The sequence below is a fragment of the Otolemur garnettii genome, unplaced genomic scaffold (genome assembly GCF_000181295.1).
Source record: "Otolemur garnettii isolate 467f Iridium unplaced genomic scaffold, OtoGar3 scaffold00220, whole genome shotgun sequence".
Lineage (NCBI taxonomy): Eukaryota > Metazoa > Chordata > Mammalia > Primates > Galagidae > Otolemur > Otolemur garnettii.
Window position 1 is genome coordinate 2,161,248 of NW_003852615.1, and position 24,814 is coordinate 2,186,061.

Below are 24,814 nucleotides of genomic sequence, written 5' to 3' on the forward strand. Positions count from 1 at the left end.
ACTCTGTTGGGCCATACGTGTCTTTTTTCCTCTGTGTCCTTTCAGGATTTTCTCTTTATCACTGGTTTTGAGACTATGGTTGGCATAATTTGCAAATTTGTTGTGCTTCGCTTTTTCTGAGCTTTTTGGATCTCAGAGAGATAAAAAAAATATGTTTCATTTTTTAAATATTGTGGTTTTTTCTGGGGTGCAGTAAAATTACTTGGAACTGCTTGATCCTTGTGAGTCTAGCTTTTCAGGTTTACTAGGTGAGACCAGAACTATGGTTAGCAAAGGGCTTAGCACTAAAGAGGTAAGAGCCACTGCCCCCATAAATTATGAGGTTTAAACCAGGTGTAAGTTAAACCTATTTTTTATGGTAAGTAAATCAACATCATCATCTGTATCACGTATCTCAAAGGAAAGATTTTGGATTTTCTAGGTTTGAACTATTCAAAGCACTGCTTTCAGCCATCTGCTTATATGAGACCAATGTCCTTAAACAATAATGACGTCATGAGCTTCCTTCTGTATTCTTTACAAGTTTCAAAGGTGTTAAGCATCAGGGTCCTCTCTCTCCTAGGTCCTCATGTGCGATACATCCCAAAGCCTGACAACAGTCCCTGCTCCATCACTGACTCCGTCAAGCGGTTCCCAAAAGAGGAGGCCACAGATGGGAATGCCACCAGCCCTCCACAGAACCCACCCACCAACCTCACTGTGGTCACCGTGGAAGGGTGTCCTTCATTTGTCATCTTGGACTGGGAAAAGCCACTAAATGACACTGTCACTGGTAAGATCCTGTTACGAGGTCTGTCACTACTGTGGGAAGCTTTCCTAATGGGATACATTGGGAGTGGGCACCCTGGGCCCACTGTGACAAGTGAGTCAAATCTGCAAAGGGGCAAGTCCTGGGAGAGTTCTGCTGTCCTTGTGGTGCATTATTGTAAAAGTGTCACAGGATGGGACAAACATCCTTGTCCTGGTTATGGGCTCCCACTTAATTTAGCACATCTCTTCAAGCCACAGTCCCCCCATCTCCTCTCAGAACTCTGTCTCACAATATGAAGACGTAGCTAGACTTTCCATTACCAAGAAACTACAGAACATATATGAAGGAATCGCCATTGCCGATACTTAAACTAGTTTCCTGTTCGCAACCTAGTTTCCAAAAGAACCTAGAACTTTCAAGCAGGTTGAAGTTATTTCAACTGTCTTAGGAGAAATAAAAACAAAACTTCTCTTCCTGGTCATCACAACAAAGCTAGATTCTGCCACCATTTACCCAATTCCTCTAAAAATGACTGAAAAATAAAAAACCCTGGGTCACTCTTTGAATTTGTTATGACAGGTTGGTTCTCATAATGAACAGGATAGTCAGAATGGGGAGAAGGCTACCCGAAATCAGCTAGAAGATAGAGCAAGTAGTCAGTATGAGGATGTGAGGTCCCTGCCACGGACCTGGTACTAGAAGACGAGTAATATAGGGGTCAACTAAGAGGCTGTCAGGAACAGAGAGGAGCACAGAGCCAGGCAAGAAGTGGGGAGATTCAGGACCTGCCAAAAACATTTCCTGTGTAACAAACAGCAGCTATTTCTCCTCAGATGGAGCCCTTTTGATCTGAGCAACTTCTAGTGTAAGCATTTTATCATTACCTAGCTTGCTTTTTTTTTTTTTTTTTTTTTTTTTACCATTTTTCTTTTCTTGTGAATTTCCCTTTCACATGCAAAGCTAGCCTTGGGGGGGTGGGTGTTGTTGTTTGTTTGTTGGTCTGTTTAGAGACAATATTTCCCTCTGTCACTAAAGCTGTAATACAGTAATGCAGTTATAGTCTACTACAGCCTCAGAGTCCTGGGTTCAAGTGATCCTCCTGCCTCAGCCACTGCATTTGGCCTAGCTGTTTGAGAAAGAACCAACAATTTCCATTTGGTTCCTGGAGGTTGGCCTTGTCCTGCTTTTTACTTGGGCCTACCGTCTCAATATCTAAAAATCAATCTCTCAATATCGATTATCTACATGTACTAAAACATCCCAGACTCTCCATTCATGTAATATATTTACAAGGCATTCCTATGATAGACTGAGGCTTAGTTCTCATAAAATCAAGTGATTTGTAAAATTTCATTTGCCTTAAAGATGTGGGACATTAAGTTAGAACTGGCTCTTCAAATATATATCCATTGGATGTCTCAATAATATTTGGTTTAACTTTTCAAAGGTGAAAGATTTTCCTTTTTGATTTTATAAATTTCTAACTTCAAAGAATCGTGGATAGAGAGTATGCCTTACCTAATCAATTGCTTTTGTAATGTGTTACTAAATGTTAATGGGTTGCTTAGGAACTTTCACAAGATAAGGGAACTTATAATAACCATTTTTACAGACGAGGACCACCTCTCTTTACTATAATGTTTCCTAAATAGAAATAACTTTTTATTTAACCATTGCTCAGCTAGTCCCTATTTAAACATCAGACCATTGATCCTAAGGCTCTCAATTTTTTTTCATTTCAGTATTTCATTAAATATCACTTGATTTCAAATGTCTTGTTTATAGATCAGCAGCTCAGATAATACAGAGATCAAGTCTTACAGTCACTTTATGTGAGTAGCTTTAGTACACTATTAGCACCAAGAGCAGCACCATGGTTAGCAAATGGTTTTACAACAGAATATTGAGAAATAACAAAAAGCATGAATCATATTCTTCATTCCTCTGAGGTGACTTCTGTGAGTGATTTTCTTTGAGTTGATGGGCCCATATTCCCCTCTAGTGAATGCAGCTGCTTTTACATGTCCCTTCAACACTCAAGTGGAAATAGGTGCACCTAAAAACTAGCCATAGACACATTAAAGTGATGTTCATTGTAAGTCATTGCTATATGATATTCCAGGAGCCTCCGGGAAACGATGTAAATCCCAGGCCTGCTTTATTCTAGATGTGCAACTTGGGCATATGATTGGCCTCTTTGAGCCTTAGTCTCCTTGTCTCTAATAATAGTCATTCCCATTGTTATCAATTATCCTGAGGATAAAATTAAATAAAGTATTTGAATATGTGGCATAAATTAGGAATTATTAAATTAATGTTTGTCAGTAGTAGCAGTAACAGAAGCAATTTGTATTACGTTGGTGAATTTATGAAAAGGCATTAGCCCTTCAAGCATCAAAAAATAAAAGATATATTTACAAAGCAAAAGGCAAACATTTTCAATAGCTATAATTCAAAATTCTAAATGTTCTTTTAATTAGGAAAGAAGCTTCTAGATCCATTTTGAAAACTCTAATCTCCCAAGAAAAGATAGTATTTAATCAACTATTAAAACTTAAAACAAATGAAAATTAGAGAAGATGTACAGTAAATTTTTAAGTATTAAAGCTAGTCCTTAGGCTGGGTTAGTATTAAGAAGGATAGCATACAGCTGATGAGGAATGTGCCAACCCAAAGGTGTTTTCTGAATGTGGTTGCTTTGGTACATGACCAGCTAGAGTGTCATATAAACTGTTTTCTTGGTGACTAAGCAGCACGTGAATCTTTGCAGTGGGAATCTTGGAAATTTTGTGATGCTATTTTCAGGACACTATTCAGGGAGAAGAAAGAATTACTGAAGCAAAAATAATAAGAAGTACCACCTATTGAGCAAAATACATGCAAAATAGTATTAGGAACTTTCCACATCTTCTTAATTTAACCCACACCAAGCCTATGAAGAGATATTATTGGCACTATACGAAGGGGAAGACTTGAGACCGAGTTTAAGGCAAGTGGCTTGGTCGGTCTCTTCCTGTTACACCATGCGGTTTCCATTTTTTCAAACATCAATTTTACTTATGTTTTAATTACTTCAACTTTTTCTAATATGTATCCCTTTACGGCAGAGGACAAGATACCACATGGACAGATTTGAATTTAAGATCCTCCCCCGTGCCTCCCTCCTTTTCCAATCTGTTAGAATGGACGGCCAATTGAGAGATGGGTTGGGATCAATGAGGGCACAAAAGATCAATCATTAGTCCTTTAATAGCTACAGAGGGTATCCAGATATAGTGGTCACTGTCTTCCAGTTTAATTTTGAATTTTTGAAAGGATAATCATATACAGTTAAATTATAAAATTATTCAGAAAAAAGTCATCTTCCTTTTTAGATTTTTAAAATATATTATTAAGAATCCTCCCTAGGCTGGGCAGTAGCTCACACCTATAATTTCAGCACTTCAGGAGGCCAAGGCTGGAACACAGCTTGAGGCCAGGAGTTCAAGATCAGCCTGAACAATATAGGGAGACCCTGAATCTACAAAAAGTAAAAAAAGTAAGCCAGATGGGGTAACATGAGCCTGTAATCCCAGATACTTGGGAGGCTGAGGCAGGAGGATGGCTTGAGCTATTGAGGCTGCAGCGAGCAATAATGACACCAATGTACTCTAGTCAGAGTGACAGAGTGAGACTCAACAAACAAACAAACAACAACAACAACAAAAATCCTCCATACATATAAATTGGTGATTTCAGGACTTTTGAGGTCTACCTGTGCTATTGCAGTTTTTGTTTTATTTTGGATATTTAGCTTGCATGCTAATCTCAGAAATTCCCAGTATAACTTGCCAGAAGGCTTTTGCAGCCTTTCTACCTTATCTGAGGCCCAGAATTTGTGTGTTTCTTCGTAGTAATGGAGCTGATTCTGAGTGGGGCTGAGAGTGGGAAGAACCAATTAACAAACATGTAAACTGTATTTTCTTATACAAGTTCATAGAAACAGGCCTCTGACTGAAGTTTATGCAGACCTCTATGCAGACTGTAAGGGCATGATTTTTTTTTTTTAATACAAAGAAAATGATCAAGAAAGCATAACTTACATAAGCAGTAGGTACAAAACCCCACTAATTTTATAGTTTAAAATAACAAATGACAGGAGAGTATAATTTATTATTTAACTATTATTTCCTGCCACAAACTCAAAGGGGTGTTTGGCAGCAACACCACGGGCTCAGCAGCCTGCCCCCAACCACACTGCAAAGCTCATGAAGCAGGAAACACAGCTTCTTCTCAGGCGTCACTCCTCACACCCTGCTTTCCCCAAGCTGGGCTTTCCAACAGTGCTGGGAGATCTTTCTTACCGAACAAAATCAAAGGTTACATATCCAGAGCAAACACAGAGTGTCATCGATCTGTCCAGGTACTGGGCCCTCCTCTGCCCCAGTAAAAGGAAAGCAGAAACCATCAGTGAGCAAATCCCCAAAGGCTTCTAGGACCTTTGTCACCTGCTTACCACCCCCACCTGAATTGCTAATGTAAAAGATAGGGTGACCAGACGTCCCGATTTTAGTGGGCAGTCCCCTTTTCAACAATTTGTCCCGCGTCCTGTGACGTTGTAAAAAAGTCCTGATTTTTGGAAAGAATGCACAAACGGGCTGGAGAACAAGAAGGGAATATACGGCTTTCGGCCGCCATATGGCTATTTCGCCAGAATATGAATTTTATATTATTTTTGTTAATTTTATAATGTTAAACTGTAATAAATAATTGCCGAGAAGTGATTATGGAGAACTCCTTATCAAAGTTTGCCTTGTTGTCAGGCCCTGCCCGGCGCCGTCCCCTCAGCTTCGCCCCTGCTCCGCCCCCGGCCATGTTGTCCCGACTTACAGATGTTAAAATCTGGTTACCCTATATAAGATCAATATACCTCATAAGCTGCAACCTCGATTGCTCACGTTTATGAGAGTGGCTTTATTACGCTGTCAGCACCAAGAGCAGTTAAATCAGTGGGGAAATAAAGAGAAGTATCTTTTGGCCTTTTTTACTTTTCAGAATATGAAGTTATATCCAAGGAAAATGGGTCATTCAGTGGAAAGAACAAGTCCATTCAAATTACAAATCAGACCTTCTCCACAGTAGAAAATCTGAAACCGGACACAAGGTAAGCCACCAGTGCTATTCCAGGTGAATTCTGAGAGCGCGAAAGTCATGACCACAACAACGAAATGAACTTATGCATGTATCTTCATCATCTTCTTGGTCTTTAAGGAGGTTCTGGCCTGCATCTCACTCTTTGGCTTTCCATATGTGACAGTAGATACCTCTGGAGTCATATTTAGCAAATATGCACGTTACTGATTGCCGCCTCTCGACCGGCTGGTGGCGGTGGTTTGGGGAGTCAGCGTATGAAAGGAGAAGACAAATAAGACAAAGACACATTGGGAAAGGGACTGAGCCGAAGCTGTTTATTGTAATAGGTAGGGGTTTATATAGGTTCAGTTAGTGGGGGAACGAGGGGTACTTCTAAATTTTGTTATGTATGTAGTCCTGGTTTGTGATAGGCTAGTATTGTGAGGATGAAGTAGGAAGGAGGTGGAGAGTGATATGAGTAAATTTTTTTGGAATGTGTGCACGTGTTAAACTGCCTCTGGTCTTTTGTATCGTTTCTCTTAATTAGCAAGGTCGTTAGGCACCTCCTTCTAAGATGCACTTTCTCTTGAATGTGCTGTAATATAGTTGTTAACCCTTACAACTGATGGGGACCAAAGAGCTGACAAGATGGTCTTGTAAGTTAACAGCATAACAACATAACTAAATAGAGGGCTATTGATGCTGAATGTTTATGTTAAATACCAAAGTTGGAAGGAAAGATCTGTGGACCAGAGACAACTAGGATGTAAATTAGATCTACATTAGAACTAAGAGGTAAATTAGATTTAAAGCACAAAGAAATCTGGCTGTCACGCTGAAAGGGGGAGGGCGAGGAAATGCAAGTCACGCGACAAAATGTAGTTAAAGTGTTTAATAGTTAATTCTTCAGATAACTGCAAGTCCCAGGCACACAGTCCTGTGCTTTTGGAACCCTTTACTACAAATAAGAAAGGAATTTGATAATAGAGTTACATATTTTTAACATTATAATAAACAACTCTTCTTAAGTACCCCTTATTACACACTGATACCATGTTATTCACATTGCTGTACAGTTTTATGATTTTTTAAATCTAAAATACACAACATTTTATCAATTCATTATATTATTGATAGAAAAATGAGGTCTTTAGTTGTTTCTAGAAATCTAGTAGGGAAGTTTCCTTTTTCTCTTAGTTTCACATTTGTCATCAATTGATTGAGTAGAATTGGGTATTGATAGGCACACTCAAAAGAACCTATTTTGGTTCTGACAATAGGGAGACTTTTCTTTTTATGGCAAAGGAAGCATCTAATTCATAATAGATGGTTTGCCGTATACACATATAAGCTATAGTCCTATATTGCAAAAATAACTCTTCTTCCACAACTATTTTTTTCTCTAAACTTTACTATTTTGAGATATAACATGGAAAATTTTGCAATTTAATTTATTTTCTTAAAATATTCAAGGTAGCCAAAATAAACATTTATTTCAGTAAAAGCCCATTTGATGATCTTGGTTGTTTCCTTAGCAAGACTTTTTACCACAAAACATTTTTTTTTAATATATTTTAAGGAAAAGGCAAAAGAGAAAAGGTCATTTAACTTAGACTTTTTAACCGGGGAATTTTTGTCCCAGCTACTCAGGAGGCTGAGTCCCAGCTACTAAGGAGGCTGAGGCAAGAGAATCACCTAAGCCCAAGAGCTGGAGGTTGCTGTGAGCTATGACACCACAGCACTCTACCAAGGGCAACAAAGTGAGACTCTGTCTCTTTAAACACACACACACACACACACACACACACAGATGGTTTTTCTCTTCATTTTCCTGCATTTTATTCCACTTAATAAAAGGTAACTGCGCAGTATACCACCTTCACTGAAAAGGGCCCGAGTTCTAAATGTACATTGGGTTACTTTTGGGAATTGAGCTGTCCTCAGATCTGACTGTGGAACAGTTATTCTAGTGACATTTTAAACCCGATTTGTTTGTGAAAGGTTTGTCTTCCTATTCAACTAACATTTGTTAAATGCCAACAATGTGTCCAGTGGTAGGCTTGGTGTTGTGGCCATAACATGAATAAAGAAGGTTGCTGCGCCTGAGCTAGAGGGAGGCAGGCAGCTAATTTACCAGGTGCTCTGCACAAGGGACCAGAGCACTGACAGAAGCACATCCCACAGTGCCCTGGTAGCTCAGGGTGGTGACACTCCAAGTTTGGGGAAATGAGGAGAATTTTCCTGGAGGTGACAGTTGGGCTGAGGCTGGTAGGTGGTTGAGATAGGGAGGGATGTCAGGTGGCATGGCTGAGTGCCACAAACCATGGGCAATTTTCCCCAGTGCACGTGGTGAAAACAGGATGAGTCCTAAAATGATTACAGCCAGAAGCTCCATGTGGACCCATGACCTGTGACTGGAGGCAGGAGCAGCAAAGAGAGGGAGAAGCCAGGGTGGAGGAGCCCTGGTGAGCCAGATCAGGAGCTGGGGCAGCCTGGAGTGGTGGTGACTGGGCAGTGAGTTGCTCTTTCATTATAGTTTTCATTTTTTTTTTTTACCCATGCAGTATATAATTTTATTATAAACTCAAATGAAAAACAAAATTGGAGTTTGAAGAGACTTAGGAAATACCACTTTTATTAATGTCTTGGCAAGAGTGCCATTTGGGCATCTGACCTAACTGGTGAAGGAGGTGGGAAGAAAAAGTATCCTTGGACCGAGCTGCATCTTATTCTGTAACCACAGGTCATGGGGCCACATGGACCTTCTGGTTGTAATCATTTTGGATTCGTCCTGTTTCTGGAGTTGGCTCAGACTGAAGGACAGCATGACCGACCTCTTTAGTCCATCCTCCTCATATGGGTCTTGCTTTTCTCTCCTGTCCCCCAGCAGTGAGATTTCCATGGAGGCCCCTAAAACCTACCCTGACCGCACACTGACAAAGCCTAAGGAGGCCCTCTCTGAATTTCTCTTTGGGAAAAGCAATTATTACAATAAGTCAAGTTTAGGGACCCCTAAAATCAGGATCCTGTGCTGGATTTCACCACTGGCACTAGTTTGTGGTATTTCAGTTTGTCTGTATTTGGTTTACTTAAAGCTATTTTAGAGTTTTGGTATCATCTAATGAAGTCCAGTACAATATCAAGACCATTAATTATCATATATATAATTCAGCCAGGATTATACTGGTAGTCCCTACTAATGGCTCATGGTTTAAAACTGTCAATCAGTAGTTTGAGGTAAACAACATTTTGCCACTTGAGGGAAAAAAATAGTAATATACATGGATGTAACAGAGTGTGATGAAAACTGCATAGTCTACATATATGAAACCTTGTAGTGGCCAAGTAGTTCAATAGATCTTACTGCTCAGCAAGCCTGTGAATGCATCCTACACCTCTTTTAAAGGAGGTATATCAGAAATTAATGTGTCTGTTTAATGGGCAAAACATATTTTCAGCTGAAATATTAAAATTATGTGTTGAAACGCCCATTAAAGTAATGCGTTAAGAAGAAGAAGGTGAAGTAAATTGTGTTAATTAACATGATATTTCTGAAGCCTAAAAGTATCTGGGAAAACACAACTAATGCCTGTGAAGTAATCTGTGATTTAGAAGGAGAGAAAGATTCACAGAACAGTTGACACTAGAACTTGACAGGAAGGAAGATGGAAGGGGCAGGCTAGCAAGAAAAGGAAAGGAAACCACAGGGTTATTCTTTCTAAGCAAATCCGTGTGCATGACTTAGGTGAAATACATGTAGTACTCGGAGTACTACTCACAGCAAGGCTAAAGCCAGAAAAACAAAATTACCAGTTCAAAAATTGAGGTTTGTTGGCTTTTTTGATACTATCTTAAGTGGAAGGTTTCTTTCTACTGTATCTCTTCCACCCAACCCTGATTCAAGATGAATGCGAATAAAAGACACACTGTAGGCTCAGCCCCCATAGCTCAGTGGTTAGGGCGCCAGCCACATACACTGGGGCTGATGAGTTCAAATCTGGCCTGGGTCTGCTAAATAGAATGACAGCTACAATAAAAAAATAGCCAGGCATTGTGACAGGTGCCTATAGTCCCAGCTACTTGGGAGGCTGAGACAAGAGAATCACTTAAGCCTAAGAGTTTGAGGTTGCTGTAAGCTGTGATGCCATAGCACTCTACTGAGGCCAACATAGTGAGACTCTATCTCAAAAAAAAAAAAAAAAGAAAACCCACTGTACAATGCAGGAAGTATATACAAGATGCAGCCACCAAGTGGTTTTTACTCAGATTAACTATAAAGAATAACCCTACTTATATTTCAATGCTTGGGGGAAATTTGAATCAAAGTATATGGTCAAATTGAATTTCTAACATAGGTAAACTCTGAACTATAGCTATTAAAATTCCCCCATGAGATTCTGAAGTCCATATAATTAGAAGACAGGTAATAGCTTCTGAAAGAATTACAGCAGCTATGTTCTAATACTAGGAGATACATGCAAATCACTTATTTTAGTAGCATTTTCCATCATTTGTCTTGACTAAAATTCACGATATTTGAAATCAGATGATAGTTACTGGAAAAGCTTTACACATGGACACAGGTGGAGTAGAGTTTGGTATTCGAATGTTTAACCCAGGGGAAACAAGGCAGAGAGTAGCAATCTGTAAAGTAGTTCTGGTTAGAAATTCTAAATGGTCACACCCTGATCCAAAAGCAGAATGTCGGAAGACTATGCTTTCCTTTCCGAATGTAAGCTAAACTCCTTCCTCCTGCCTGTTTTTATGACTTAGCCAGGTTTTTATCTATACTGCAGAAGCTCAAAAAATGGCCCACGGTAATGGACCATCCAGAAGCTGTTTTGCTGATGGGAAAATCTGGCTCCACACCTGCATCCCATGTTCTTGTATATAGAGAGCCACAAGGGGTTCCTGGGTGCAGCTCCAGAGGTGGCACAGCCTGCCCAGCAGCTGCAGTGGGCTGTGGTCATTTATATGCACAGGGGAGGGGAGCCTTTTGTGGGGAGCCATAAGTGTCTTTGTCAAGTGAAGTAACAGATCTGTTAACACAAACTTTATCTCTTTCTTTAGAGCAGCATTTTCCAGCCTTTTCTTTACTCACACGGTACACTTGAACCTATAGTTAAACTTCCACAGCACACTTAAATTATGTTGTTCAAAAAAAGAGTCAAGAAAGGAATATACTTACTGTGGCTTTGAATTTCTTTGGAAAGTAATTTAATGATCTTCAAAAATTTTCCCAGCACATCTAATTAGATCCTCTCGTAGCACACTGCTTTTCATACTACCTTAAGTGGTTGAGGAAGGTTTCTTTCTACTGTATCTCTTCCACCCAACCGTGACTCAAGATGAATGCTAATAAAAGACACACTGTAGGCTCAGCGCCCTTAGCTCAGTAGTTAGGGCGCCAGCCGCATACACTGGGGCCATTGGGTTCAAATCCAGCCTGGGCTCTGTTTTAGAGGCTCCCTCCCTTACCGCCCCCCACTCCTAAGATAAAATGTATCAGTGTTGGTGTCCAGCTGAATCAGTACCCACCTAGTCCATTTCCTAAACATAATCTCCATTTATTCTTTCCTTTGAAAACTCTCCTGCCCTTTAGGCTCTTGTTGAACTAAAAGAAAAATATTAAGAACCACCTTTCCTATCCGGAGCAAAACCCTTTGTAAACCACTATGATTACCTTTAGTTCCGTGAATAGAGCAACTGACAAAGTATGTTTGAAACAGTAAGTCTTACCCCACTGCTGACAGAGCCAGAAAGCATGGGTTATCAATCTCCCGAGTCTCCACCAACCCTAAAATGATAGAATCCAATGACAGCAAAGCTATGCGTGGAGTCGGTGAGACAGCTGGAACTGAAAATAAAACTAAAACCCAGGTCAGTCCCTAACAAGGAAAACTGTCCCAGCAAACCATTTTTCTTTGAAATCTGTGTGTATTCTGCAATTTCCAGATGAACTGTTGTTGGCACACATTCCGATAAGCCCTTGATGGTCTGGGTTCTTCCTAATGAACTGGCCGGGCCATGTGGATGGACACAGGATCACACACACAATAGAAGCCCTTTAATCACCACTCTTCTCAGCCCATTTCTCTCCTCACTTTACTGAAAAACTGAAGAATCCATCGTGTCTGCCACATCTACATGGCCCAGCAATTTCCAGTGGAAAATGCGCCCTGGTAATTAAGACAAATCAAATTCACTTCCTCTGTTCAAGTACTTCTGAACTCTGTGGCCTGGGCGGATTTTGGAGAACAATTCTTCCCCTAAAACTAAAACCTACCAAAGTGTCCTATGGCTGACAGCAATGACAGTTTGGGACTGTTGTTTACGCAGTTTGATTAAATAAAATGTTGGCCCTGATAGTTAGCTGGAAGGGAGGCAGCAACTTCTTAAAGGCAGGCATGTGGGATAGCCATTACGCCCTTTCATAGTGTTTCTGTGAAATTCTGATCTCTGCAGATTGCGTATTAACTTTTCAACATCTCTTCTCACAGGCTTTATAGAAAAGAGTAAAATACGCTGCCAAAGCATCAGGCATTTTATTTATTTTATTGTAGGTGTCAGCAGCCAGAGAGCAATTCCTTCCTTGTTAAAGAAGCAGAGCGCTCAGTTTAGCAACTTTTCACTGGGCAAATGACAGCACTGGGAGAGCACGTAACTCTACTAGTCCATAAAGAGAACATTTCTTCCTCCGAATCACTGCAGACTTTCTATTAGTTTTTCTTTGAGTTCCTTTATCTGGGAAGGGAGCGGGAGAAGGTCATAGCAGCACTACAGAATGAGAAGTGCCGCCCGACTCCAGAATTTCTGTGTCAGGACGGAAATCAAGGACACAGGAAACATTCCGGAGAACTTCACGGGCTGCTAACTCATGGTCCCCAGTGCCTGCTGACTCCCTGCTCTTGTTTCTGTCCCTGATTTAAGCTTGTTTGTCCTGTGTCCCTTCTGCTCTGCCTTCGTGCTTTTTTCTTTATGTTCCCTGAACTGCACAATGATGTCACACGTGGCAGGTATCCAGAAAAGCTTACCCTGACCCTCCAGCATCCTTGGAGGGGAGCTTACTCGGAGTGATTAGATTTCCCTCTTGCTCCCCTTTTCCATTTCTGTCTGACTGAAACGCCACCTGAATGGGGCTCAAAGATTTTGAGACTACGCTAGGGGTAAAGTCAGCTAGCCAAATAAAAGCCAGCCTACAGCTACCAGGTGGGCTTTCTGTGTAAAAAGGGAGTTTGCTTGAGGTGTACGGGGTTTTCTGTTAAGGTGAAAACCACTTATTTTAACCAGGAGTGAGTATGTAACTAGAAAGTTAATCAAAATTGAAAACTTTTATTCACCTCTATAATGTGGGCAGAAACAGAGGGCAAAAGTTACAGAGAACAGGAAGGGAAAGACAGAAGGAAGCAGCAGCCCTAACCAGAACTAAAGGTTAACCTTGGGCTATTACCACCTCTCCCACTGTGGAAGAGTCAGTCCAAGGCCAGATCCTGCAGGTAGGTTAGAGGATCCCATGCTCTGACTCAAGCGAGCCTCCTGCCTTAGCCTCCTGAGTAGCTGGGACTACGGGAGTGCTCTACCATGCCCAGCTAATTTTTAATTGAGTGACAGAGTCTCACCCTGTGTGCCCAGGCTGGTCTTAAACTCCTGGCCTCAAGTGATCTTCTCTGCTAAGCTTCCTAGAATTACAGGCATGAACTAGCCAACCCTCAAATTCATTATGCCACTCCTTTAGAGCTTCCTAAACTCATCAATGAGATCTTATGTAATTTTTTTTTCTTAACCTCTGGAGCTAAGATGAAAGATTTACTTATTAAATTTTCAATCCTCCCAATAATGCCTTGTCTGTGCCCTTATTTATAAACTTCAAAATCAAAAAAAATGAGCATTTGGACATGAAAGGTTCTGCCTTGAGAGTTTTATAGCAGTATTTGTCAAATTCCCCAATAAGAGAAATTCTTTAAAAAAAAAACTATAGGGATATAATACTAGTGAATATTTATAATCATTATGTGGCAGGCACCTTGCTATTACACATCATCTTATTTAATCCTCAAGAAAACCTCGTAACACTTTTATATCCTTGTGATGTTATAATTATACAGAATTCTCATGAATAATATTTGCTTCCTATACATGAGGAATTGAAGCTCAAAGAGGTTAGGCAGCTTACCTTAAAATCACACATTGTGATCACATCTTTCTGGTTCTGAACCATGTCCCCAAACACTAGACCATGCTGCCTCCTGGAAGGGCTGTGTGGGCAGCGGTGCTTTTCTTAGGATTGCACCTCTCCCTGGTGGAACCAGGGATGACATTCCGAAGCAAAGGGTGTTATTTATCTTGTTCTAGATGGAGCCAAAAGGCTTGGCTACAGTTGTCTCCTGGACTGTCCCCTGCTTAACAGATATTAGTTTTGATACAATGGTCTTATAAATTGGCTTTTTAAATTTCATTTCCATTTTAACAGAAATATGTATATAGTTTTGAAACTCAAATACGTGAAAGCAGTTCCTCCCTATTCCTAAAATTGGTTAACCAGAGGCAATTTTTAAAAGATTATTATTTTAGCTATTTTTTCTGTTAATTAAATCCCTATTTCTAGGCTGACCATTTCTGGAAATGGTCAAAGACTCTGGGCAGCTCCTCCTTCACTGTATTTTCCTAAATGGCAACAATGCTTCTGGAATTCCTTTTCCCTCTGTAGAATCTCTTCATTCCTGCATCCCGGGTCTTCTTCCTTATTTATTCCCTCACTTTGTGGCATTTCTTAAGAAATACATTTGAGGAAAACGTTACAGAACACAGTGTTTTTGGGTCCTTACATGTTGTAAAGTGTCCTTTACTCTGATACCATTGTTTAGCTGGCTATAGATTTTTGGATAAAATGAGGACTTTTGAAGCCATTGTTCCACAGTCTTCTTTCAGTGTCACTGTTAAGAAGTCAAATATCATTCTGATTCTAGATCCTTTGAATAGCACCTATTATTTTCTGCTCAAAGGTGCTTAGGACTTGCCTTTATCCCCCAATATGCCATAACTTTGCAATTCATAAACTTTACTACTTTTTCTTTCAATCTGGTAATTCAAAATTTCTCACACAATTTCTGGGCTAGTTTTCTGTCCTCCTTTCCCCCTGCTCTGCCTTCTAGAATTCCTACTAAGTGGGTACTGTGTTCTCTGGAATAATCCTCTGATTTTCTGATTTTGTCTCATCTTTCACTTGACATTTTGTTCTAGTATTTGTAAGATGTTCTCAACTCTGTCTCTCCAAACTCCTAATTGAAGTTTTATTTATGTTTTTTCATTTTCAGAGAACTTTGTTTTCTGAAAATTTTAGAAAGCACCCGAGGCTTATCTTCTATGGACAATCACTGTTTTCTCTGAAACATTACTCTTGGACTTATGGTATTATTCATCTTGTGACAAAATGTGCTTTCTGGGAAAAATCTTTTAAGTATTTTTTGTTTCCATAGGGCTTAATCAGCCAAAAACAAAGTATATCTTTTAGTTCCTATGCTATTACTTTTAGTGTAAAATTATTTTTTCAAAACATGTCAAATCATAAAATGGCAACCCAGAAAAAGTAGCTTTTGAATGCCTGTGGCCATGCTAAAAATGGGGCTCACGTGTAAATAACTATGAATTAAAAAGACATGGAGATGATTCCAGCAATCAAACTTGGCCAAAGCACAGGGCTTTTGAAATGGCCTGGAATGTGAAATGTGAAAGTCATCGCCCACTTAAATCAAAGTCCAGATGCTGCTAATTCCTTTCCTCCATTTTCAGTTTACCATAGTTTTGTGAAAGGGCTTTGATTTGTTTTTGTTGGTGGTGATTTTGTTTTGTTTTGAGGCCATTAGGCCTCTTAGCATGAATTTAATCTCTGGAAAATATTCCATGGGAAAACACTCTATGTATGTGTCATTTATTTAAATGACACAGGCAATTTTAAATTGACACTCTGTTATTATAAATGATAATGGCACCTTTTATCAGTTCAGTTTACAAAATGCTTTCTTGTGTACTTCCATTAAAAATCCTATGAGGGGCCGGGTGCAGCAGCTCACACCTATAATCCAAGCACCCTAGGAGGCTGAGGCGAGTGGATTGCCTGAGCTCACCAGTTCAAGTCCAGCCTAAGCCAGAGTGAGCCCCCATCTCTGAAAACAGCCAGTGTTGTGGTAGGCACCTATAGTCCCAGCTATTTGGGAGGCTGAGGCAAGAGATTTGCTTAAGCTCAAGAGTTTGAGGTTGCTGTGAGCTGCGATGCCACAGCACTCTACTGAGGGTGACAAAGTGAGACACTATCTCAAAAAAAAAAAAAAAATCCCACGAGGGAAGTACATTAATTCCCATTTCACAAAGTCTTGAAGTTTGGAAACACGAAGACAGTAATGTTACAAGGATTGTAAGCCTCATTGTTCTCAATTGAAAATTAGAATGATACTTAAGTCATTTGCGTGTGTTATATTACTTTATACAGGTAGAATGACTAATGCATCTTACATGTAGCACTCAAAAACTGGTTGCCATTGTTGGCACTAGAACCTGCCCTCTTACATAAGATTCTAGCAGTGTTTTAGTGCAACACCTCAATGATCAGGAAACTTCTTTTTTTGCACACTTGGTACCATTTGTACCAAACTGACAACTATTTATAAAATACCTTTTGTGTATTCTGCACTCTTAATTACAAACTTCTCAAAGATGGAAATCAATCTTCCAAAAGCCTCCAAAAACCTTGTTCAAATCTGGGACTCATACTGTCAGCTAACTCACATTGGTTTAAATTCAACTTTCATTGATAAGCCTGCTTAATTTCAGGCAAATGGCAACTTGCTTTACTCTGAATTTCTTGAAAGGATTTGCTCCGTATGTATCTTATAAATAAAATTTATCAAATACTACACAATAACTCTTAAGGACAGAATCAAAGTACTTACAAATCCAAAGGATCTGGATTTTTTTTAAGTAACATGTTAAGGCTTAGCCAATATGAATCTGGTTTACAGAAAAAGAGAAAAATCTCAGTATTTATGTTCATGCTCTTAGGGCAACACTTCCTTTTCTGGAAACTTCCCAGGTTTCTGCGATCTACAGATGACTCAAGTTCCAGAAACAGGATTCCTACCTAAATCCACTCAAAAATTGACTCAATAGCTATCGTGCAGCAAGAAATCTACTTTTTAAATAAACTGTCACCTTATCACGATTCTGAAATAGGGAGTTCAAACCCCATGAGGAGGAAGATGGCCAAGTCAAAGTTATACTCAGGGTTGGGACCCAATTCTTGGGTCCTAAAAGTAGCTGAGATGTTTGAGGAAACTTGAGGCTCTTTGTTGCTGGAATTAGCCTGGGACCACCACATACACATACACATCTTTTCCGTATGTCCATTACAAAGAGCTTAGTTACTTGTACTAATTTGGAATTTTTGAAAGGCAACCATCTTTTTTATTAATTTCATGAGTATATAAAACATTAGAAAAGCTGTCTAGAAAGTAAAATTTAAGAAAGTGTTTTTCTTTCTCCAGCCTGCTTCTGGAACGTATATTATCATTTATTGGCACCGTTATTTCAAAGAGAATCAGGAGGGATGTCAATATAACAAGGGAATGTTGCTTCCTACCCCTCAAGAACATAATTACAATTATTTTTTTGTTAATTTTCTCCTACACAGCTATGAATTCCAGGTGAAACCCAAAAACCCTCTTGGTGAAGGTCCGGTCAGCAACACCGTGGCATTTAGCACCGAATCAGGTAATCACATCAACAGTAATTCCCAGCAAGAACGAAAAAGGCCACAATGGCACAAAATTTTACACCAGGAGCTTATTTGAAATCAAGCTAAACGTTGTGTGTACTCAAAGAGTGTCTTGAATCTCTAAAAAGCCATCCATGAAAAAAGGCAAATTGATGAAGCTAACCCTTAGGGAGGCACCACTTACTTTTCCTCACTTATCTTGATGTCAGAAAAGTTAAAACATAGCAGCTAAACAGAAAGAAATATCATAATCTGTACCCCTTCAAAAATCTAGGGAATGAATGCCCCCCTGCATACTGAGGGTCAAAATATCACTGAGAATATCCAGAAAGAAAAGGAATTCACATGATAGTTCTTTTATGATAAGCAGCTCTGAAATTTTATTAGACCTTCCCAGTGCCAATTCCTTAACAAGATACACATACAGAAAATTATTTGCATAATTTTTATACAAACTACTGTTCATGGCATCTTAGTGATTTTGCCATGAATAACTTTTGTAACTAAAAAGAGAAGCTTTTGAAATTGAAGTGAAAGTGACAAAGGCTCCAGAGCCAGGCGTGGTGGCTCACGCTTGTAATTCTAGCATTCTAGGAGGCCGAGGTGGGTGGATCACCTGAGCTCAGGAGTGCAAAACCAGTCTGGGCAAGAGTACGAGCCCCATCTCTACTACAAGTAAAAAAACTCGCCAGGCATTGTGGTGGGCACTTGTAGTCCCAGGTACTCGGGAGGCTGAGGTAAAAGGATCCCTTGAGCCCAAGAATTTGGGGTTGATGTGAGCTGTGACACCACAGCACCTACCCGGGGCAACAGAGTGAGACTCTGTCACAAAAAAAAAAAAAGGCTCCTATTACCTCAAGATTCTACTGAAGTTAAATGTTGCCCTTCCTCAAATAATACATCTTATAAGGGAATTATGCAGCAAACAAAAGTTACCCTCATCATAATACATACCTGTATTATTATTATTATTATTGACATAATGAATAGGCTATCCTTATAATGTTGGCAAAATTTTACGATATTAGAGTGTTGTAAAAAAGGATTAGTTTTGTCTGAGATAAAAGTGTTGACTTCTGTCTCTTGTTTTATGTCAGTTGTACAATTTTATAGCTTTAAGGCTAAGAATATACTTTATTGTTATTATGAATTACAATACTAACTAGTACACCTCAACAGTGAAATAATAAATTTGATTATAACTAAAAAGAAAAAAAGGCTCCTCTAACTACTCAAATCACATCTAACAGATACAGCTAAATACCTGACAGATTACTCAATCAAGAGCAATTTCCAAAACAAAACTTTCAAATTCTGTCTTTGGGAAAAGAGTGTACCATTTTGCAAATAAGAGTTCTTACCAGCCTTAAGCATCCATCTTCAACCATGCCCCTGGAATGTCTGAACTTTACCTAATTAACATCTAACTTTTGTGTTATTTCTCCTCAGCCGACCCAAGAGTGAGTGAGCCAGTTTCTGGTAAGTACCTGTCTCAATAGGAATACAACCACATGCTTCTCTAAACTGATTCAAGTAAACAGGGATGGCAGAATTTGGGCCATGATTTCACTTGTTTCCATGTGATCTTCTTGGATTATCAATCAAGTGTGAATGTTTACCTAACATTTTGAATAACACTGACAGCATCTGGTATTATGAAAAGAAATTGGACATTCTGAAAGTTCCTTTTACTTACATAGCAAGGCAACTCAAATTTTTTGTTAGTAAGTCAAGATATAACGTCTTCATTTCCAGTTTTAATAACAAGTTACATTAAAGCATCTGCTTAAATTTTACAATATGTTGCCAAAACCCACCTAAATTTGCTCCTAAGATACTGCCTACATCTAGCACTGCAGAGGCTATTCCACCCCTCAACATACTGCTTTGAGATTTATCTCACTATTGACAGAAACATATTTGGGGAGTTTACGTTTAAACCTTTGCAATTTTCTTGGCTCCAATATTTACCACTGGAAAAGACCAACTATCCTTGAAAAACTCCTTTTTTAAAGCTTTTAGGACACCTTTTTGGTACCCAGGAGTCAGACACTGAACTCAAACCATGTGTTTTCCTTATGCAGCCGGAAGAGATGCCATCTGGACTGAAAGACCCTTTAATTCAGACTCCTACTCAGAATGTAAGGGCAAACAATATGTCAAGAGGACATGGTATAAAAAATTTGTAGGAGTGCAGCTGTGCAACTCTCTCAGATACAAGATTTATTTGAGTGACTCTCTCACAGGTAAGCAGGGCTACCAGCCCAGTCTTGAGTCTTTGGTTTCAGGGAATGTTTTGCAGCATTCGTCTTTTCTATGGAGAGTTCCAGACACTAGGGGTGATGTAAATACAAGTTTTTCTCTGAGCAAGATGTTACTGAAATACTTATCCGAGAAAACAAAGATTTAAGACATGCTATTAGATTAAAAAAAAAAAAAAAAAAGACATGCTATTAGAAGGCAAATAATAAAATTGTAATTTGAAACAGTGCCACCATGGCAAACCTCAATGTCCAGTAACTAAGCATGTTCAAGCTTAATTTTGTTACAATCATCCAAGGATCAAAGGCCTACTAATAATTTAACAGTAATCATGGAAGGAATATGACATCTTTAAGATGCTAGAAGGGCTCTAAGCCCTTGCTCCATACCCAATAGGTTATAATTTTCTATATTCACTCATACAGTAAAACTTTTTAACAAACAAATATATAAGGTTGGCCCCAACACAGAAAGGTAGATGTCTGTTTAGTCATTCAACAGATACTTTCATTTATCTACCTTATTACACTGTTGCAGGTGCTGGAGCAAAGCAACAAAAAAGATATTTCTTGCTTTCACAGTAGCAAAAGATAGACATAAATAGGAATTCCACATAAATAGGAATTTCAGATAGGTACTTTCAAGAAAATTTTAAAAACAGAGAGCATGGGAGAGGATTAGATGCCTCTTTAGTTAGAATGGTTAGGGAAGGGCTCTCTGAAAAGGTAGTACTATGCTAAGAAGAAAATTTGAGAAGAAAACAACTGCAAAAGGTCTAGGCTTAAAGCATTTAGAAGTAAAGAGAAAAAAAAGTGTGAAGGACTGAGGCAGAACACATGTACTCAGCTGCGCTATTATGGCTGAGACTCAGTAAGGAGAGAAACAGGCAAGCAGGTAAGGACTCTGCTGAAAAGATGCATGGAAAACATCATCTGACTTCCATTTCAAAACGGTGCTAATCTCTGAGAAGGGGAGGAGAGGAGGAATATAGGGAGGTAAGAATAAAAGCAGAGACACCAGCTGGAAGACTTATCACATAGTTCAATGAAGAGACATTGCTGACTTGGACTAGGATAAGGAATAGGTAGAAGAAAGTATAAAGACAGGAAAGATGATTATTTGAAACAATTTGATTTTTCCTGAACTATTATACTAAAGAAAGGAAGATAACATAGTATAAGAAAGTAACACTATTCTATCATTTATCATTTTAATTTCTGGCTCTTCAGGAAAATTCTATAACATAGGCGATCAGAGGGGCCATGGAGAAGATCATTGCCAGTTTGTGGATTCATTTTTAGATGGACGCACAGGACAGCAACTCAGTTCTGACCAGTTACCCACCAAAGAAGGTATGTTTTCTGATCCTCCTCGTAGGCAACACGGTTTTACAGATTAACTCAGAAAGAAATCAAGCTGAGGAAAGCAATCAGCTTGACAAGAATTCTAAGGCACTACTGCTGTACCTATCTGGCTAGGAGAAAATTCCTCGAGTTAGAAACTTAGAGCCAGGGGAAATTATATAGACCTATATAAATGAATTCTACTTCAAGAAAATCTGAACTTGCAAAAGCGGCTATATAAAAGGCAACATTCCCCAAACTTAAGTCACTCATGAATTACCTTCATGCTTTCTGTCACAGAGAGTACACCTCTGGTTTTTTACTTTATTCCCTCAAAATTTTTAACAGAAACCTTTATTCCTATGAATGTCAAAAACAGTATTATTTGCCTTTTATGCCTTTAATAAATGCACGAATATAATTAAAACGGAAAAATTCTGCTGAGAAATAAACTCTTCAAGTGCCATTAGCACCAAGCTGTGTAGTGAGTGAAAAAGACTGAAAGTTCTTGGCTAAGCAGAGTGACGAGGGCGGCTTGTCCGTATTACTCAAAATATCAGCAGGTGTTCTTTAAATACTTCTAACTATTTGATTGGATTTTTCGGTAAAGTAACACATTTTGTTCACTGGCACTTAAAAATACCAACCACACGAAAAGATGACTTAATTATTAGTGTCAGCTGAAACTGTTCTCATGCTACCAACCATCCCATCCTAATTTGTTACAGAAAATGTTAACAAGTTTTTAGGTGTGCATGATTTTAACCAGCCGTTACTACCTCACAAGACATCAGGACCTCTACTGCTAGGAGTTTTCTAAAGTACCTTCCTTCACCAGAGTAACTTAGCTCTTCAATGCCATCCTTCTATCTATATATGGGCAATGAGGGCAAAAATATTATATGGCAGCTCTCTAAATTAAACTGTATTTTACTTCTTAGGCTATTTCAGAGCCGTTCGCCAGGAACCTGTCCAATTTGGAGAAATAGGTGGTCATACCCAAATCAATTATGTTCAGTGGTATGAATGTGGGACAACAATTCCTGGAAAATGGTAGATGCTATACCCACACTCAGAAGTACCTTCTGTTTCAACATGGCAAAAAGATCATTGGAAACACCATGGTATTTGTCACATTCATTTAAAGCTATTTTGTTTACTATGTATAAAAGTCTACAATCTAATTAATAGCAATATTAGATGTTTATTATTAGAAAAAATTGCTGAGAGTATTTATCAGGTTTTACAAAATCATTTTAAGAAAGCAAGAGATTGACATTAACAGAATAACATTTTTGGGGAAGCTGGCTCCCTACTCATGGTATTTTAAGAGATCATTTGTATATTATTTATCACATTGTTGTAATGATGTTTTGAGATACTTTTATAACAAAATTAACATCAAAAACTTATACTTTTTAAAAAATATTTACTTTTATTGATGTGTATTCTTCCTATGGGTGAGTTAATTCCGTAAGTCTCAACTTAGTTTAACTTATTGGATCAAACTGTCTTCAGCATAGAAAAGGTCCTAATATTCATGTTAATTTAAACTTCAATTTTTTAGCAACAGCTGAATAGCTTTTCTGAGGAGTTTAAATAGTTATACATTCATGCTACTATTCATTTTCTTGAAATATCTGCAAATTATTACAAAGATTTTGTTTGAATCAGAAAATTACACTTCAGAAAAAGAAAAGTTGGGAATTTGCTGTATTCAGTTTCAGAAGATACACTGTTATTTCTCAATCATCTGCAATTATGTTACAATGTCTTAAATATTCTTTGTCAAACCATCCCTTTAAGCAATTACCTTGTTTTTGTGATTCTGATTAAGCTGTAGAGACTGAATGTGAAGTCTGAGCACAAAAAGATAATGCATGATGAGATCCTTACCATTTTATAAGATATTTACTATATGTATTTATACATAAGACCTCTATGAATGAATGTATCAGAGCATGTTGTTGTAACTCTGTTTAAATCAATGTGTAATGAAAACCTGACTTATTTTCATTTACAAAGGTAGTTTTCCTTCACTGGTGGAGGGAAATAGGAATGCTTGCTGCCCTCTTTCTGAAAGGACCTTTTCCTGTGCTTACCCTTTCAAGTGCTTTGATTTTATCAATGCAACATTTTGTATTTTTCAAATAAGTACAAATTCTGCAATAAAGAGATGTAGTATTTTTTAAGACTGAGTATTTTATTTCTGAATGGCTCATCAGTATATAACCTCTTCTCTCTCGAAGAAGGAAAAGCGTAAAGTGATTCAGGATCTACAAACTCCTTTTCTATCTTTTCACAGTGTATCTATTGTGTTTCTATCATAAATTAACCTTTCTTCCTGTGAAGTCCAAAGTTTGCTTTAGACCGATTGTTAAATGCATTTCTTTCAAAATCAGGAAGGCTAAAAACCAAATGGCACTGTGTTTCTCTGAATGAGAAAGTCTATACTTCTTTTTAAGACCAAATATCAATAAGGATTTCAGAAAGAACTTTTGTACTTTTTTACATAAATGTATGATGTTAATGACTACAATTCAAGACCACTAATGGATTCAATCATATTTATTAACCTATCAATGTTACATTTTATACATAATATCTAGTCCTTTCAAAGGGTTCTATTTTAGTACATCATGTTAATAGTAAAAAGCCAAGTAAGAAGGCTAAACCTCAACCTAGCATTATAATATTCTCTGGACAATAGAAGCTAGAAAATCAATCACTTTACACACATGTAAGAGTAGTGTTTCAAAATAACTAGGAAGCTGCTACATCTTTAAGCAGGGAGGAAAAAACTTTCATTTTGGTCTATGTTCCAGCAAATTATACTTTCAATTAACAGCAACAATGATATCATAAAAAATGCTCTGCTTTTTAAATTTCTGAACTGCAATACAAATTAAAATAGTATTGGAGTCTTTCGGGAGGGAAATAGCTAGCAGCTACATATATCAATGTAGCCGAGCCTCCTTATCGATAACCAGGTCCGGGTTGGGTATAGCCCTGACCAAAGGGAGGACGGTTACGTGCATAAGGGTTGGGCCCACTTGGAGGAAGAGTGGTCATGGTACTTCCAGGCACTGGAGTAAAACCTGGTCTTGGCTGATAGGCCCCAGGTTGGCTTGGAGCCATTCCAGGTTGAGAGGCAGGGGCCCCCGTATAATTGGCAGGCTGAGAAGTTTGGGTAGTATAAGTTTGTGCAGGATAGTTGCTCGCCTGGTACTGCTGAGGTGGCTGAGCAGGCAGTTGTTGAGGCTGACCAGAAAAGGCAGGAGCCGGGGCCTGTGAAGTTGGTTGCTGGCCATAGCCCTGGAACTGTTGAGGTTGCTGGGGTCCACTCTGCTGACTATAGCTGGCTGAAAAGGCAAAATAAATAACATCTTATTTCTCTTTGAATGAAAGTTTTCTAAAGAATTAGTCTTAATGATATGGAGCAAAACTGATGAGAAATTTAACAAATATTTATGTAACAAGTAAGGTGGTAGATTCCATCACATCATATTACTTCAAGACCAAGTACTTCTCAAAAAGGTATTTTCTACAATTTTTAAGCCCTGTAATCTTAAACTGAAA

At 38.6% G+C, this 24,814-nt stretch overlaps 2 protein-coding genes across 6 annotated transcripts in view; one reads left to right on the forward strand and one right to left on the reverse strand.

Annotated features, from left to right (window-relative positions):
* The window catches only part of ABI3BP (ABI family member 3 binding protein), a 233,430-nt gene extending 211,105 nt beyond the window's left edge, over positions 1 to 22,325 (forward strand). For all 3 annotated transcript variants that reach the window (XM_023508060.1, XM_023508061.1, XM_012812736.2), the window contains 7 exons: positions 563 to 772; positions 5,786 to 5,894; positions 17,547 to 17,626; positions 19,080 to 19,109; positions 19,715 to 19,876; positions 21,122 to 21,244; positions 22,177 to 22,325. In XM_023508060.1, the coding sequence (XP_023363828.1) occupies positions 563 to 772; positions 5,786 to 5,894; positions 17,547 to 17,626; positions 19,080 to 19,109; positions 19,715 to 19,876; positions 21,122 to 21,244; positions 22,177 to 22,292 (830 nt within the window). In that variant the 3' untranslated portion in view covers positions 22,293 to 22,325. The remainder of the gene's footprint in view (positions 1 to 562; positions 773 to 5,785; positions 5,895 to 17,546; positions 17,627 to 19,079; positions 19,110 to 19,714; positions 19,877 to 21,121; positions 21,245 to 22,176) is intronic.
* Positions 22,326 to 23,785: 1,460 nt separating this feature from the next.
* TFG (TRK-fused gene) overlaps positions 23,786 to 24,814 on the reverse strand; it is a 35,631-nt gene continuing 34,602 nt past the window's right edge. For all 3 annotated transcript variants that reach the window (XM_023508063.1, XM_003801788.2, XM_023508062.1), the window contains one exon: positions 23,786 to 24,597. In XM_023508063.1, coding sequence (XP_023363831.1) covers positions 24,212 to 24,597 — 386 coding nt within the window. In that variant the 3' untranslated portion in view covers positions 23,786 to 24,211. The remainder of the gene's footprint in view (positions 24,598 to 24,814) is intronic.